Below are 16,025 nucleotides of genomic sequence, written 5' to 3' on the forward strand. Positions count from 1 at the left end.
GAAGCCAACGAGCTCTGAATGTTGAGTCTTTGGGTGAAAGCCTGAACGGCCCAATCTTCAGTGACCGGTGTCATTCCATCCATTCCATTTGAAACCGGGACACGAACTCTCTGAGCATCTCATTATCCTTCTGTTTTACTTTGAAAAGGTCTGACTTCCTGGTCTCGACCTTGATAGCCCCGGCGTGTGCTTTCACGAAAGAATATGCAAGCATAGCAAATGAGTCAATAGAATTAGGAGGTAAGTTGTGATACCATATCATAGCTCCTTCTGACAGGGTCTCTCCGAACTTCTTTAACAAGACAGACTCGATCTCATCATCCTCCAAGTCCTTTCCTTTGATGTCACATGTGTAGGAGGTTACATGCTCATTTGGGTCGATCGTTCCATTGTACTTAGGAATCTCGGACATGCGGAACTTCTTAGGGATCGACTTTGGAGCCGCGCTCGGGGGAAAAGGTTTTTGCATGAACTTCTTGGAATCCAGGTCTTTCAATATCGGTGGTGCTCCTGAGATTTGGTCGACCCTGGAATTGTAGGTTTCCACCTTTTTGTCATTAGCTTCGATTTTCTTCTCCTCTGATTCTACCCGTTTTGTCAGTTCCTTGAGCATCTTTATGATCTCGGGGTTAGTTCCCGATTCATTTTCATTCGATATCTCTGCGACCGGTTCATCCCTGCGGGTGACTTCCCGGGGTGGATCGGGTTCAACTCTGCTTGGTGCGAGGCTTTGGTTCTGTAACTGAGCTATTGCCGTCTGTTGAGCTTGCAACATTTCGAAGATCACCCATAAATTAATCTCGTCTCCTCCAATGTTTTGTGTATTTTGAGCCGCTGATCGGGCTCCACTACGGATGCTATTCTCGGGATCAGTATGCAGGTTTGTGTTGATAGCCACATGTGAATTACCATCAATCGGGTCCGCGGCCGAAATTCAGATCGGATCAATGAGCGGTATCTCATCACCGGGCGCTACGTTGTTATTTTCACCGTGATAACCGGACTCATTGTCAACATATAGGGGTGCTGATTGAGAGTTTGACATTTTGTGTTTTAACCTGAAATTAGAGACACTTCAAAGAACAAGTATAAAGTAGTGTGTTATGGAGATTTATATCAAATAACCATTATTATCCTTAGCCCCACGGTGGGTGCCAAATTGTTTACCCTCAAAATCGGTTAACAATTGAATTTGTAAGTAGTTTTAACGATACGTGGATTAACTTGATACAAAACGATAAATTAGATTACAATTAAAATAAATAATGATAAAGTAAATGCAAACTCCACGAATTGGATAATTTCAGCCTTGGAAGGTTAGCCGCCCTCGAGCCGAATATACTTCGATCGATATCAAGACACAGAAGGATAAGAGCTTAAAGAGAATAATAATGTATTGCTTTGGAATGAGTGTTACCATGTGTTAAATGAATTATCAGACCCCCTTTATATAGTAGAGGAGTCATACTTTAGATACAATTCTATAAAAGGTAAAAAAATCTCTTGATTTGCCGATTGCCAGCTCCTCATTGATACGTGCCGAGATTCCCGCCGTAATATCCGACCAGTCACGGATATTTCGGTCTTCTGTTATGCTAACAATGTTTCTTCGAACTCGTTCGGGGCTTGGATCGATTCCGAGATCACGGCCTCGATAATCTCGAAGGAAGGCGCTCCAACCTCGGGTTCTAGCCCGGTGGGACATGGGGTCGATCTTCAGTCCCTTTGTAACACCCCAAAAAATTTTGAAGAACTTAAGTGTAAAGCTCAGTAAAATTTGCAAAGAAAATAATGTTTCATGGTGCTGGACCGTGGCTCGGACCTTTTGGGTTGAACAATGCACGGGAAAGTAAAGGAAATTTTTTGGCGAAAAAGTGCATTTCTGCGGTCCATTATGCGACCACAGAATCACTCTGCGGACCGCATAATGGCCGCAGAGTGAGGCAGTTAATTGGCTCAGTTGGAAGCAATTATGCAGTCGACTATGCGACCGCATAACTATTATGTGGTGTACTATACGACCGCATAACTGTTATGTGGACCGCATAGTGACCGCAGTCTTAGGCAGATTTTTGGTCATTTTGAACACCAATTATGCGACCAATATGCGGTCCGCATAACCATTATGGGGTCGCATATGCGACCGCAGAACCTGTTTCGGAGCTTCATTTTTGGGTTTTTAAAGTCCGATCCTACTTCGTTAAATACACGCAAAGGGTCATTTTTGAGCAAATATTCTGATGTTTTAGAGATAAGGGAGAGTGTTGTAGAGAGAGAGATAAAACCCTAGGCTAATTATTCATCAAGTCTTGCTCAAATCTTGGAAGATTAACAAGGAAAACCCACAAGTTCTTCATCTAAGAGGTAATGTTCCATACCCTAGTTTTCAATTTCGAATTTGGGTAGAAAATGATTGATTAGGAGTATGATTCATGGGTATAAGAGTATTATTTATACATGTATGTACCAATAAGAATTGTGGGAAGATTGTTGAACTTAAATAAGTAACGATTGGGTTGTGGAGTGAAGGAAATCTTGTAGAAGAACCTTGTGGTTAAATTTGCACACCTAGTGTTTGATAAAATGCTCAAATGAGCTGAGACCATGAATATCTTCCTAATTATGGTTCAATTTTGTTATGTCTCAAAATAGATTGGGATTGCTAGAATTTTCGGAATGTTGTAGTAATTTAAGGAAAGCTCAATTGAGGTATGTTGGCTAAACTTTCTTTCTTGGAATTGAATTTCATAATGTTACCGTGAGTTTCAAAGTATGGGTTGCGTATTAAAATGTTGTGGCTTTGAATCGTATTTCAAATGAAAGCTAGTATGCCAAATTGTATGAGAAAATCTCAATATTCTTAAGACTCTTAATTGCTCATATGTGTACCTAAAGTCTTGACTGGGAATGTCTTATTGTTGATAACCTATACAGTTGGTTGGAAGTGAAATCAGTGAATTGGGGATATAAAGTGTGGCCAACGTGCTAATAGTGAAAGGTATACTTGTGGCCAATGGTGCCGATGTAATGAAATAATGTGAGAAAGATTATGAAATGAGCTTTGACTCAACTATTCCAAAATTGACTTCGACAATATAATCGGCTAAAAGTTTATGAACTCAAGTGATGCCCATATGTGGTTGTTTTAGCTAACGTTATGCTTTGTAAGTAATTTTCAATGTGCTTTGCATTCTTACATATTCGTGAGTGGAATTGTGTATGATTTTAATTTATACTTTGATTGCCAATCATTTTACTCCATTTATTGGAAAGAAATCGATTATGTTTAAAGCCTTCATTACTAATGAACTTAAAGTTGTGATTTCCGGAATATTCTATTTGTTGATAATTATGATGATGATCTATGAAATGGAAGAAATGAAAGTGTGAAATATAAAATACGGCCATTGCGCCATGAATAAAAAATCATATGTATAGCCAAGAGAGCCAATGAAATAATAATGTTGTAAGTGGTTGAAAGTACGGATTAGGTGATATGTGATGTGAAAGGTTATGAGATGTACGTATTTGTACTTTTGTTTCCAATGTGTTATGAAACCCTATGGACGGCCTTTGAAACGCATAGGTATATTTTGTTATGAAACCCTATGGACGGTCTTTGAAACGCATAGGTATATTGTGTTATGAAACCCTATAGACGGTCTATGAAATGCATAGGTATATTGTGTTATGAAACCCTATGGACGGTCTATGAAACGCATAGGTATATTGTGTTATGAAACCCTATGGACGGTCTATGAAATGCATAGGTATATTGTGTTATGAAACCCTATGGACGGTCCATGAAACGCATAGGTATATTGTGTTATAAAATCTTGTGGATGGTCTATGAACACATAGGTATATTGTGATATGAAATCATGTGGATGGTCTATGAACGCATAGGTACATTGTGTTATGAAATCCTGTGGACGGTTTATGAAACGCATAGGTACATTGTGTTATGAAATCCATTGTGATATGAAATCCTGTGGACGATTTATGAAACGCATAGGTACATTGTGTTATGAAATCCATTGTGATATGAAATCCTGTGGACAGTCTATAAAACGCATAGGTGCATTGTGTATAAGAGGTATAGATGTACGGTATGAATAAACACTATAGACGATCTATGAAACGCATAAGTGTATAATATGATATGTGAACACTAAGGACTGTCTAATGAGACACATTATTAATGCAGACATTAGGTGCCCATTTTGTTGTCCTTGTTTGTACAGGTTGTTTCAATTACATTATATTATGTGTTCCACGTATAGATCATATGGGCATTCTATTTTGAAAGAGTATTTCTAGCTATACATACTAGTGTTATTCGACAGTACTAACGTCCATTTTGCCAGGGGAACTGAGTCTTTAATGGATGCAGGTGGTTCTACAACAGGTGACATTGATCAGTGATAGCAGTACACTCCTTTCAGCCGATTTGGTGAACCCCACTTCATTTCGGGATCGTGTATCTTTTGTTTCGCATGTACTTTGTGGTTGAGGTATAGCCGGGGCCTTGTTGCCGGTATTTCCATATTACTCTTCAGTTGTACTTATAGGCTCCGTAGACAGGTTGTGGGTGGTATTTGATGTTGGGAATTGGATTAGAACTGTTGGCATTTGGCAACATATTTTTCATTAAATCTATAAACTCGTACTATTTTGAAAATATTGAATGATGCTGTTAATGGGAATGAAATGGAAGCGGTTAATGAAATCTCTTCAGTATTTGATTAACGGAGTACATCTCCTCTTTATTCACGAATGAATTATGGTAGAATAAAATTTAACATGCTTGCTCAGCCGGGTTCACTCGGTTGAGCGCCGATCGCGCTCCTCGGATTTGGGGCTTGACACCCTTATTGTCATATTCAGAACTTGACCTACCACGTCGTAGGCGAGCTCGATTTCGACCGTATACAAAAACAAAAGTGTAGAGAAGGAAATGTTGGGATCAAAATAACATGCTGCATGCGAAAGCTAACAATGCAAAGCTTGATGGACGATAAATTAGAGTATATACTAAACTAGGCATAATAATTTATTAGGGTTTGGACAATCAACCTACATATGATCTATCACTAATATAAAAAGAGAAAATAAAATTATTGAGAGAATAATTTTTCCTAAACAAGACTCTTTAATGACTATATTGTGGATGCTAATGTTCTTGTTATGAGGAAAAAATGTCAATTTATAGAAGTACAAATCTTCTCCTCCAAGAAAAGGATAAGACATATGAAGGAGATTTATTCCTTTTAGGGGTTCTTTTCCCTTCTTTCAAGAAAGAGAGTCCTAATAGAATGGAAATTCAGGACAAAATCCTAACAGAAAATACTAAAGGAGGAGAAAGTTGAATGACTATCCAAGACCAATTTATGAGGCTAGGATGAAAATCTAATATAATCTAATTAAACTTCATATTACTTAACTATATGTAAATAACATTTATAGATATTATTGTCCAAGGCTTGAGTTTTGAAGGTAGAGAAGGAATATTTACAACATTGGTTATGAATTGGGCAAAAATCACAGCAGTGAAGAATGGTTGGAATTTTGCAAGCTTTAAAGTGTTTTAGAATCTTTATAACCTTAGATATTAATTAGGGAAAAAATTATAGTTTTTCAAAATATTGGCAATATGAATTATCCAAAAAGTATAGTAGTGAAGAATCTTAGGCTCGAACCCTAAATCTTTTTACGGCATTTTGGCCTCATAATCCTTGTTTGTCCATATCGACACCTATACAATTAGATTAGGGTATAAAAAAAATTATATGTTGCAAATATATAAGAATAAAGCATAAATGTTAAAGATTAACTTTGAAAGGAGTTCCTACCAACATATGTGGAGTGAATAACAATATTTGCTGAAACCGTGGGCATGAGGTTGTTTTCTTTGGAAGATTTCATGGGCGTCAAAGTAATCATTTGGTGAGGAAAGGATTTAGAGTTTAGCAGGTGCGTTCGCGAAGGCTACTTCCCCCTCCCCCCCCCCCCCCCCCCCCCCCCAAAAAAAAAAAGAATGGGAGCAAAGAATACGATATCCTAAGGTGAGAAAATGGGGTGAGAAATAGAGATGAAGTACAGAGTAATTGGTAGAGTATAAAAAGATAAGTATGGGAAAAGAGTGTAAAAAATCATTATGGGCAGTTGTGTATGTGAAGAGTTGTGTTTGCATCGTGAGGAGACTTGTGTTGTTAAGTGGTGAATTTTCAGGATTAAAATGCGGAAAAACGTTGAGGCATGAAAATGCATTTCTTGTTAAATGGGAGTACCATGTAGCATGTCTGTGTCCCTCTATTATATTATATATAGATTGTTTGGTCAAATTTGTCGCTTAATGTTTAAGGTTATACAATCGCATCACATGAAAGTTTGGGGTTCCAGGAAGAAAGCCGCAATCGCAGCCCTTGGGGCCACAAACGCGATATATGAAGTTGAGTCACCTGCTGCTGCAGCCCCATAGAACAGCGATTGCGACACCCTTGCTGCAATCACACGTTTCGAGATTTGGACATAATGTCTTCCTTGTTTGGGTTGCGACCCATCTTCCTTTGTTCTGAGCCAATCCCCTCAAAATAACTAATGCTGCGATCATGCCTCCCTTGCTATGATCACGGCACCCGTCCATTTTGGCAATTGTGCCCTTTTATCACCCAAAGTCTATTTTTGAATTTTGGTTTGGGTTTTGGTGGCTCTGCCTCCAAACGCGCTGGCCCCTTGACCCCTATCGCTAACCGGCTGGAGAGACCACCACAATGGGTCACCACTCTATCGCACTTGCAGTTTTTTCTCATCTTGTGGTTAGTGTCAAAACAGTAAAATAATGGAATCCCTACATATTTTAAGAAATAGCAAGATTAAGTGGGATAAAAGACAACTCCAGACCGATCTCACTTCTTCATCAAGATAGGGCTCGATCAACAATTGTTAATATACATAAAGTTGGTATTCCAAAAATAGCCAAATCATTGACCTCCGACAAGTTAACACAACACCTCCAGCGTCAATCTTTCAGTAATCATAGCTCTCGTTACAAAAGAGGTGGTTGATTCCCACCAATTGAATAGGCAATGTTTTCAATATTAATAACAGGAAAACTTAATCCAGAAAGAACAGTAGAATATAGAGGGTTCTGACGAATAATTCACAAACCGAGAAATTGGGAAACATAAAACGAGTAGATGCAAAACAGAAACTCGGATCAAACTAGGTAACAACTGATTCCATATCAGTTTACAGCTTTTAACTGTCCAATGCAAAGAATCTACTACCTGTTTACCCAGAACCCCAAATCCATCCTTGTTCCCCTTGATAACGTACAGTGATGTCTAGAAGAGCAAATGAAAACGTTGGCATAGCCTCAAATCAGAAGCTCACAAACTCGGCCAACTAAAAATTAGCCATACCAAAGCAATTACATTGATAAATCAGATTCGCGCGTTTTTTTTTTTAAAGTACAATTTTTTTTTAAAGTACATTGATGAATCAGATCCTCATAGCATAATAGCTTAAAGTTTAGAAAAAAATGACGTTATACAAATAGGCCAAAAATCCAAATTGAAATCGTAATTATAATACTAGGGAATTTTCCAACAATATCTCACTGTAACTTTTCTTTATAGCTGGTGTCCTCGACTAACCACCGAGTTCCTTCTATCTCTGGCCGTACTCGTTAAAACTCTATCCAACAAGGTTAAGACAGTTGGGAAGAAATCACCTAGTGCTTTTTGAATCCACCGAAATTTGAACTGTGGTCCTCGATAATCTTCTAGCTGCTTCAAGGACCAAACCAGTAGTTTTTCACCACTGCCATTCAAAAAAAGAGAGCCTTGTTTTCATGTCACTGACCACTACTTCATGTTAGTCTTCAGGACAGAGTTCCCTTAACCTCCCTTTTGGTCAGTTCTCCCTCTTGCTCAGTTCATCTTGTGAAGATTGAGCTAAAACCTAGGGCTCTGAATGAATGACTTCAACAACTTCATGCTTGGACCATGACAATGTAAAATATCTTGGCCCTGCCGTCTCATGGTGATATTATGATATATCTGGTCCATGAAAACTGGAATAAGAAAATGTAGAATCAACAGCCAATATAGCTCCATTCATCACTTAAAAATAAAATAAGGTAGGAAATTTGCTGTTACCTTGACACTCACATTGTTGTAGAAATTCCTCAAGATCCACCACTTACAGTGATACTTGATCTTTCTCCAGGTCTCCACAATCAAGCAAGTATTGAGCTCCAGAAAAAATCATGGGTGTGCTCCTGGATAAGCGCTTGACATTATAGTTCACCAAAAACAAGAGAATAAGCTAAGTCAGGCCCACACAACAGTAAAGTTCATAGAAATTGAAAAGCCAATTGAAAAATCAAAACCATAATAATATTATGGTCTTAGCCGGTTTATTAACTTGGAGCCTTACTAACAACAGATTACAGTGCTAGTTCTTAGAGGAAAGATTTTATTGAGAGATATGGAAAAGAGAGATGTGATAAGGTAAGACAATACATCCCCACATTACCAACAATCAAAAAAATACGTTCCCAGATTAACATATAAGAGAATTAAGAAGGAAATAGAACCATAGAGGCTCTCTAGTCTAATTCCACTGTAGTTATGTTAAAGCTAACGTTAAGAAAAGCCTATAAACCCTCCAAAGAAACCAAATAACATTTTCTTTATTGTTAAAGAAGCCAAATATCCTATTCCCACATAGACCCAAATGCACTGCCATAAGAAGTAACCCTTCTTTTTGGTCAGTACCATAAACATACATATAAATATGATACGGCATATAATGGTCAACTATTTGGATCTTCCACCCGAAGACAATGTCACATTCAATTCAACAAAACTATTAAATCTTAGCTCACCATGGAAAGCATTTCTGGAGATGTATAAGCCAAATCTTTTAAATGTACCACTAACACATGCAAAACAGAGAACCATACAATTAAATAATTGAGAGATAAATTGGACCTTGCAGACACATTCAACCGTGACTTACCAACTTGGATAATAAGACTTTTATAAAGTCTATATCTTTAAAGTCTTTCCTGTCAATGCCCCACTGTCAGTCCACCAAGAAAGAAATTCACCAAGTGCGAAATAAGCCACCATTTTAGCATGGTTTTTGACGTTTCATGAACTAAAATAAACAGACTTTTATTACCAGTTTGAATTACATATTCACTTGAGTATTATTTGGACTTCCCTTGGCCCAAAAAGCAGACTACCTCATAGGCTAAACTAGATATGCTTTTGCCAGGTTAGTTGTGCATTCATATGTAAATATAAATACGCATAATATATATACATATGTATATTGATCAATTACGTGTGTGTGTACATATACGTATGTGTGTGTGTATATATATATATATATATATATATATATATATATATATATATATATATATATATATAGCACTTGTTACTTGATCAAAGAAAAAAGTTTCATATATAGCATGGAGAAAAAATATAAAGGAAAAAGGGAAAACAGAGAGGGGTAGGCTCCTAGGAGGGGCCCTCAAAAATTCCTGTTACTCTCCATTCTCACATATGTTGCTCGGGCCCTTCAAATCCCTTCCGCACCCATGTCGATCCGACATGATTTGAGTGTGAGTGGAGGAGGAGGGGTCCACATTGGATTTGGTCAACTTACCTTGGATGCTTTGACTACATCTACTTGGTTTGAGTTTTGGGTTTATATCATACGTAGATAGTTATATAAAGTATGAGAACGCATTACTATTACACGAGAAATCTTATGAATAAAATATTAGGTATTTATTAACAATTATATTTTATTAGTTTTAGCTCAATAAGTTTTACTAATCATTTATATACTTATATATGCTTCAATGTACATTTATTGGCAGTATCCCAGCACATGTATCTGTACTCAGATCCATTACCCCAAATCCTAAAACTTATGTGATGAAGAATCCGACCTCTATCAGCACTCGTATCGAGTACCCGCATCTGAGCAACATAGATTCTCATGCACCAAAGACGAAGGGAAAAAGAAGGAAGAGAGACATCTCCGACAATGCATCTCACTGAATGGCTTCATATTCATCCTCAGGGCATCTACCATTGCGCTTTTCAATTTGAACTCGAAATTGAGTGTGGTGTAGTTCTCCAACACTTCTGTCCACTGTACAATGTAGAAAAGATATTTATTGTCTTTTTCTGACACATGAAACAACGACTGGTCATAATCCTCCCTCTATATTGCAGTTATCCAAAAAACAAAAAAAATAAATGATTTAACTTTTATTTCCAAAATAACTAGCATTTCTGTGTGGGCTTCTACATCTTCTTACTTTTGGGTTTATGCTAAATCTCCGCTCACCACACAGAAAAAGGAGGGAAAAAAATTTCCTTTCATACCATTTTTATACAGATTCAAAAGTATGAATGATATAACATTTAATAATAAAATAAAATAATCATCATCTTATCTCACTTAAATATTTAAAGAGAAAAATATTCCAACTTTTAAAGCCTTACTAAATGAAAATTCAAGATAAATTTTCTTTTATTGGTAAGGTAAAGTCCTAGTTGCCCACAAGAAAATCGCAGAGTTAGGCTTAATACATACATTAGTCCTCCAACTTGCACAGAAATCCCATTTACACCTTTTCTTCGTGGCATCCTTAATTCTGCAAAAGCCATGTCTAAGACCCTCCTAGATAACATAAGACCACTCCCTCTTGGAAGTACATGATACGCACCACTCATGACACATGTCATGGGAAAAAAATGAAAAAAGGTCCATCCTTGCTAGCTTTCCACCATTTTTCCAAGCCAAATTTACCGGCGAAAACCCCCTTTTCCCATTGTCCTTTTCTTGGTTGAAATTTTGGCTGGACCAAATCTTGGCAGTCTCTGTAGAAATCTTTCTCTGTTTTCATTCCCATAACCCTGTGGGCCTTCTACCGTCACTTTTTCTCGACAAACTTTGCCTATAACGAACCCATTTTCCCATTAACAGATTTAAAACAAAAAAGAATGCAAAATATGCATGAGAAACAAAGGATCTATTTCCATTATCCTTATCTTTTCTATCTTTTCCCTTCTTTCTCGTTCCTTCTTCCTAACTTCCCTCTGAGAAATCTTGGCAATCAAGTGACCAAGAGAGCTTCTGCTTAACTGGACCGTGGTTGAGTTCATGTGGCTAACAGTAGAGCATGCACCTCTAGTTGTTGCGTTCGATATGGTTGAGCTCATGTGGCTAACAGTAAAGTGTGCACCCTATAGTGGCTGCTTACTGGAGCAACGCCGTACCGAAGAGTTCAGAGGATAAGAACTATTGGAGAAGAAAAAGAAAGAAGGAAAGAGAAAATAAAGAAAAGGAAAAGAAAATACAATAAGAAAGGGGTTCAGAATTATAGGATAAAGATGTGCTGAGAAGGTGCATAGTTAGAAAAGTTCTGACTCCTGCGAAGGAGACTCCAACTCTGAATGATATCAGGAGATGGGCCTGTAACACATGGAAATCTACCTTTGGTGTGAATGTGTACGAGATGAACGATTCCCAGTTCTTGTTTGAACTACCTTCAACGAAGGATGCCGAACATGTTCTTAAGGGTGAATGGCATTGGAACAAGACCAAAGTGATCCTTGAATAGTGGAAACCTACTACTGGTTGTTGGCCTGAAGAGGTGGAGCGTAATTGGGTTTGGATTAGGCTCCTGGGTCTTCCCATTAACCTCCGGTCACAGAAAGTTTTCAAAGCAATAGGTGATCAATGTGGCGGTTGGATTGAAACGGAGGAGGAGACAACATTAAAAAACCATTTACACTGGGCTAGAATCAAAGTGAAGGGAGATGGAAGTAAGGTTCCGAGATATATATAGGTGGACAGCGATGGGTATCTATACAAAATTCCTGTATGGTGTGAAGTTCCGACGACGGTGATGGCTGCTCTGATTGCCAGTGTAGATGGGAGGAGAGAAGATCTGCTGGTTAATAGGGGTAGCCTGGAAGATGGGACTTATTCAGTGCAGCAGTACCTAGGTCACGTGGGCACATCGAATGAAGGGGAGAATTTTAAAAAACTTACACGTGTCTGAGTCACGTGAGGTGGATGCTGAATTCTTTAAACAAAAAGAAGTTTTGGGCCACAAACAATTAATTCGTGTGGGCCCAATTTTGACAGATCCATCATCTGATTGTAGGTGCAAAGGCCCAACCCTAACAACCCAAGTTGAGGAATTAATTAGTGTGGGTCCCAATTCTTTTGACCTTTATTGCAGATGCAGATCCAAGAATTTGAGGAACCACATGTGGCTATCTGTAAAGGCCCAACTGATGAGGATTCTAATGGCCAACTTCTAAAGACTCTAATGGGCCTATTATTAATAACCTATTAGACATCAGACAAATTTCTGGATCTCAATTGCCATCTTTGGAAGCATCGATGTTTCCGTCTACGAAGGAGCAGACGAAAGAGATGAAGGAAGACCATTATGATCCTATGCTTTTGGAACTCAATTCTTCTTCTCCTTCTAATGTCTCTACTCTGGGCATCGGAGAGGACTTGGCTCAGGTTCCTCTAATCTTGCACTCGGTCCAGGGAGGTCAACTCATCAAAGAAGGGGATTCATTGCGTGCGGATGATGGTAGCAAACAATTGGTTATTTTTGGGGATCCATCTGCATGTATTGATGAAGAAGCTATTCCAATTGACATGCAAATTCAAAGGGCGGAAGAAGAAGCTTCACTGTGGGTGCATAACCAAGTAAGCAATTTGGGGTTGATTTTGAAGGGTGTGAAGGGGATGCCATGTCTTTATTCATGAAGATTGACAGTAGAAGGCATAAGAAGATGGAAGATATCACTACCCAAAGCAACAATGCAATAAAACCAAAAGGTCAGAACCAATTAGAGAGGTTAAAATCAGGCATTAAATATAAATATGGGCAATCTAGGGTCAGGGAGAGAGGCACCCTCAAAGTTGATTAATGAAGATCAAGATATTGTCATGGAACATGTGGGGATTGAATGATGGGGAGAAAAGGAGACTTATTAAAACTGTTCTTAATGAATGGAGATGTGATGTAGTAGTTCTTCAAGAAACAAAGATAGAAGGTGATATATCTCGTGTTGCCAGACATTTATGGGGGAGTAGATGGGTGGATTTTGTCAATCTTGAAGCCATTGGTACTAGTGGGGGAATTCTTATCATGTGGGATAAAAGGCTATTAGAAGGGGAGTTGATTATTTCTGGAAGTCAGAGTATCTCTTGTAGATTGACTGCAATAGGCCAAGATTTCTCATGGTTCATCACAGGGATATATGCCTCAAATTCCAGAATTGAGAGGCAAGACTTATGGTGGGAGTTGGCAGCCTCAAGAGGACTTTGTAATGGGCCATGGGTGGTCTGTAGGGATTTCAACACAACCAGACACTCAAATGAAAGAAGCAACAATCATCGTCTCACCAGAGCTATGAGAAATTTCTCTGACGCAATCAATGATCTACCGTTAGTAGATCCACCACTTTTTGGGGGTTCCTTCACTTGGAACAAAGGGAACAATCAGGGGATTGCTTCGAGAATTGATAGATTTCTTTTTTCCATTGAATGGGATGAACACTTTAGGAATATTAGACAGTCTACTCTGCCAAGAATCACTTCCGATCATTGTCCTATTAAGCTAACTTGTGGTGATTGGGAACAAAGGAAACCATCATACTTTAAATTTGCAAATTGGTGGTTGGAGGTTGATGGCTTCAAAGATCTGGTTAAAGCTTGGTGGCTATCTTTTGCAGTACAGGGACACCCAGACTTTATTTTAGCAACAAAGCTGAAACTCCTAAAAGCTAAACTAAAAGAGTGGAATGTTGCTAACTTTGGGGATCTAGCAAAAAGGAAGACAGAGCTTTTGAACCAACTAACCATTCTTGATGTTTTGCAGGAACAAAGAAATCTCACTGATGATGAATTGATACAAAAAGCCAACATTGCTTTGGATTTTGAGGAAATATCCAAATATGAAGAATCCTCCTGGAGGCAAAAATCTAGAATTCTATGGTTAAAGCAGGGTGATAAGTAACACAAAATTCTTTCACAAGATGGCTAATGCACATAGGAGATTCAACACCATAGACAAGTTGGAGATAAATGGGATTGAAGTCACTGAACCAGTAGAAATTAAAGGAGAAATCATCTCCTTTTATAAACAACTATACTCTGAGACAGAAGCATGGAGGCCTAATTTTACTCCTCAGAATTTTGCTTCAATTACAGATGAGGAGCAAAGTTGGCTGGAGAGACCTTTTGAGCAACAAAAAGTTCTCCATAGTTTAAAGCTATGTGCTATAGACAAAGCGCCAGGTCCTGATGGTTTTTCGAGGGGGTTTTTCATTACATGCTGGGATTTTCTGAAGGTCAACATCCTACAAACTATGGCCAATTTTCACTCTCTGGGTATTTTTGAGAAGAGTTTAAATGCCACCTACGTGGCGCTTATACCCAAGAAAAGTGGAGCCAAGGAATTAAGAAACTTCAGACCAATCAATCTGATTGGGGGCATCTACAAGATTATTTCCAAGACTCTAGCAAAAAGACTTAAGAAGGTGGTAGATAAAATTGTGAACAAACATCAGATGGCTTTTATCAAGGGAAGACAGATTATGGATGCTGCCCTCGTAGCTAATAAATGTGTTGATAGTAGACAGAAGGAGAAAAAACTAGGGATCCTATGCAAACTAGATATCGAAAAGGCATTTGATCATGTTAATTGGAGGTACCTGATCAATATTCGGAAAGTTATGGTTTTGGGAATAAATGGCTTAAATGGATCTTTGTATCAGTACAGTGAAGTTTTCTGTCTTGATTAATGGATCTCCTGAAGGCTTCTTCTTTTCAACGAGGGGTTTAAGGCAAGGAGACACTCTATCTCCTTTCCTCTTTATTTTAGCTATGGAAGGGTTGAGTAGCATGAAGAGAGCCTCTAATATCAGTAGTTGCTCGAAGGGATTTGAAGTACAGAACAGAATTAATAGCATGGAGATTTCGCATCTGTTGTATGCAGACGATGCTCTGGTTCTTTGTGATGCTGAACCTGCCCAGCTAATGCATTTGAGCCTGCTTCTCACAGTCTTTGAAGGTATCTTAGGTCTTCATATTAACTGGAGAAAAAGCATGTTGGTGCCTATAAATGCAGTTCCAAACAGTCCAATACTAGCTGGCATTTTGGGTTGTGAAGTAGGAAATTTACTAACTAAGTATTTGGGATTATCTTTGAGTTCCAAGAACAAAGCTGCAGATATATGGGAAGGGGTACTTGATAAATGTGAAAAGAGATTTACAAGGTGGAAAGCACAATACTTATCCCTATGGGGAAGGATCATTTTAGTGAGCTCTATCCTGGAATCCCTACCCACCTACATCATGTCCTTATTTCCTAGCCCAGCCAAAGTAAGGAGAAGAATTGACCAACTGAGAAAGAACTTTATTTGGGAAGGGAACAGGGAGTCCAAAGGCTCCCATCTTGTTAACTGGAACACTCTCATTTCCAGCCAGTGTAGTCAAAGGCGAAAAGCTCGAAAAAGCGCTCTAGGTCTATTTGGGCTTTAAGCGCAAAGCGCACTTAAAGTGTGAGCTTTAGTTAAAAAAGGCAACGAAGGAAATAAATAAAAATCTATATGTATTTCAAGAACAAAGTAACAAATTCATTTATAATGTTTCCCTTAGCAGCTAATACACTTATTTCTGATTATAGTTGTTTTTTAGTGCTGCTTGATTCAAGAGAGAACTCATGGGCAATGAGGTGCACGCTTTAGTGCCTTGCCTTACAGTCTTACACTGAAGCGCAACTAAAGCAAGGCGAAGCGCCCTCCTTGAGCTTTTCTGAGCTTCAGGGCTTAAGCGCGCCTTAAATGAGCCTTTGACAACATTGTTTCCAGCAAGAGAGTTGGCGGTCTAGGCATTAGAAACTTAAGTTTGCATAACAAGAGTCTCTTAATGAAATGGTTATGGAGATTCAACACCGA

General features: G+C 38.5%; 2 protein-coding genes across 13 annotated transcripts in view; one reads left to right on the forward strand and one right to left on the reverse strand.

The window, feature by feature from the left end:
* Positions 1–7,417: 7,417 nt before the first annotated feature.
* Positions 7,418–16,025, reverse strand: part of LOC107771998 (uncharacterized) — a 14,484-nt gene continuing 5,876 nt past the window's right edge. Inside the window, exons 2-5 of one of the 12 annotated variants that reach the window (XM_075230851.1) lie at positions 10,627–16,025; positions 9,974–10,179; positions 8,163–8,284; positions 7,418–8,077 (exon numbers count right to left, since the gene is read on the reverse strand). The exon at positions 10,627–16,025 is cut by the window's right edge and continues 1,727 nt beyond it. The gene's annotated coding sequence lies outside the window, so the exon portion shown is untranslated. Of the gene's footprint in view, positions 8,078–8,162; positions 8,296–9,973 lie in introns of all 12 variants that reach the window. The other 11 variants (XM_075230852.1, XM_075230854.1, XM_016591475.2 and 8 more) reach the window with 11 other exon arrangements.
* Positions 12,992–14,083, forward strand: LOC142169644 (uncharacterized). The gene has a single exon (XM_075231536.1). It carries the CDS (start codon positions 12,992–12,994, stop codon positions 14,081–14,083), a length of 1,092 nt encoding a protein of 363 aa, XP_075087637.1.

The sequence above is a fragment of the Nicotiana tabacum genome, chromosome 15 (genome assembly GCF_000715075.1).
Source record: "Nicotiana tabacum cultivar K326 chromosome 15, ASM71507v2, whole genome shotgun sequence".
In the NCBI taxonomy this organism is placed as follows: domain Eukaryota; kingdom Viridiplantae; phylum Streptophyta; class Magnoliopsida; order Solanales; family Solanaceae; genus Nicotiana; species Nicotiana tabacum.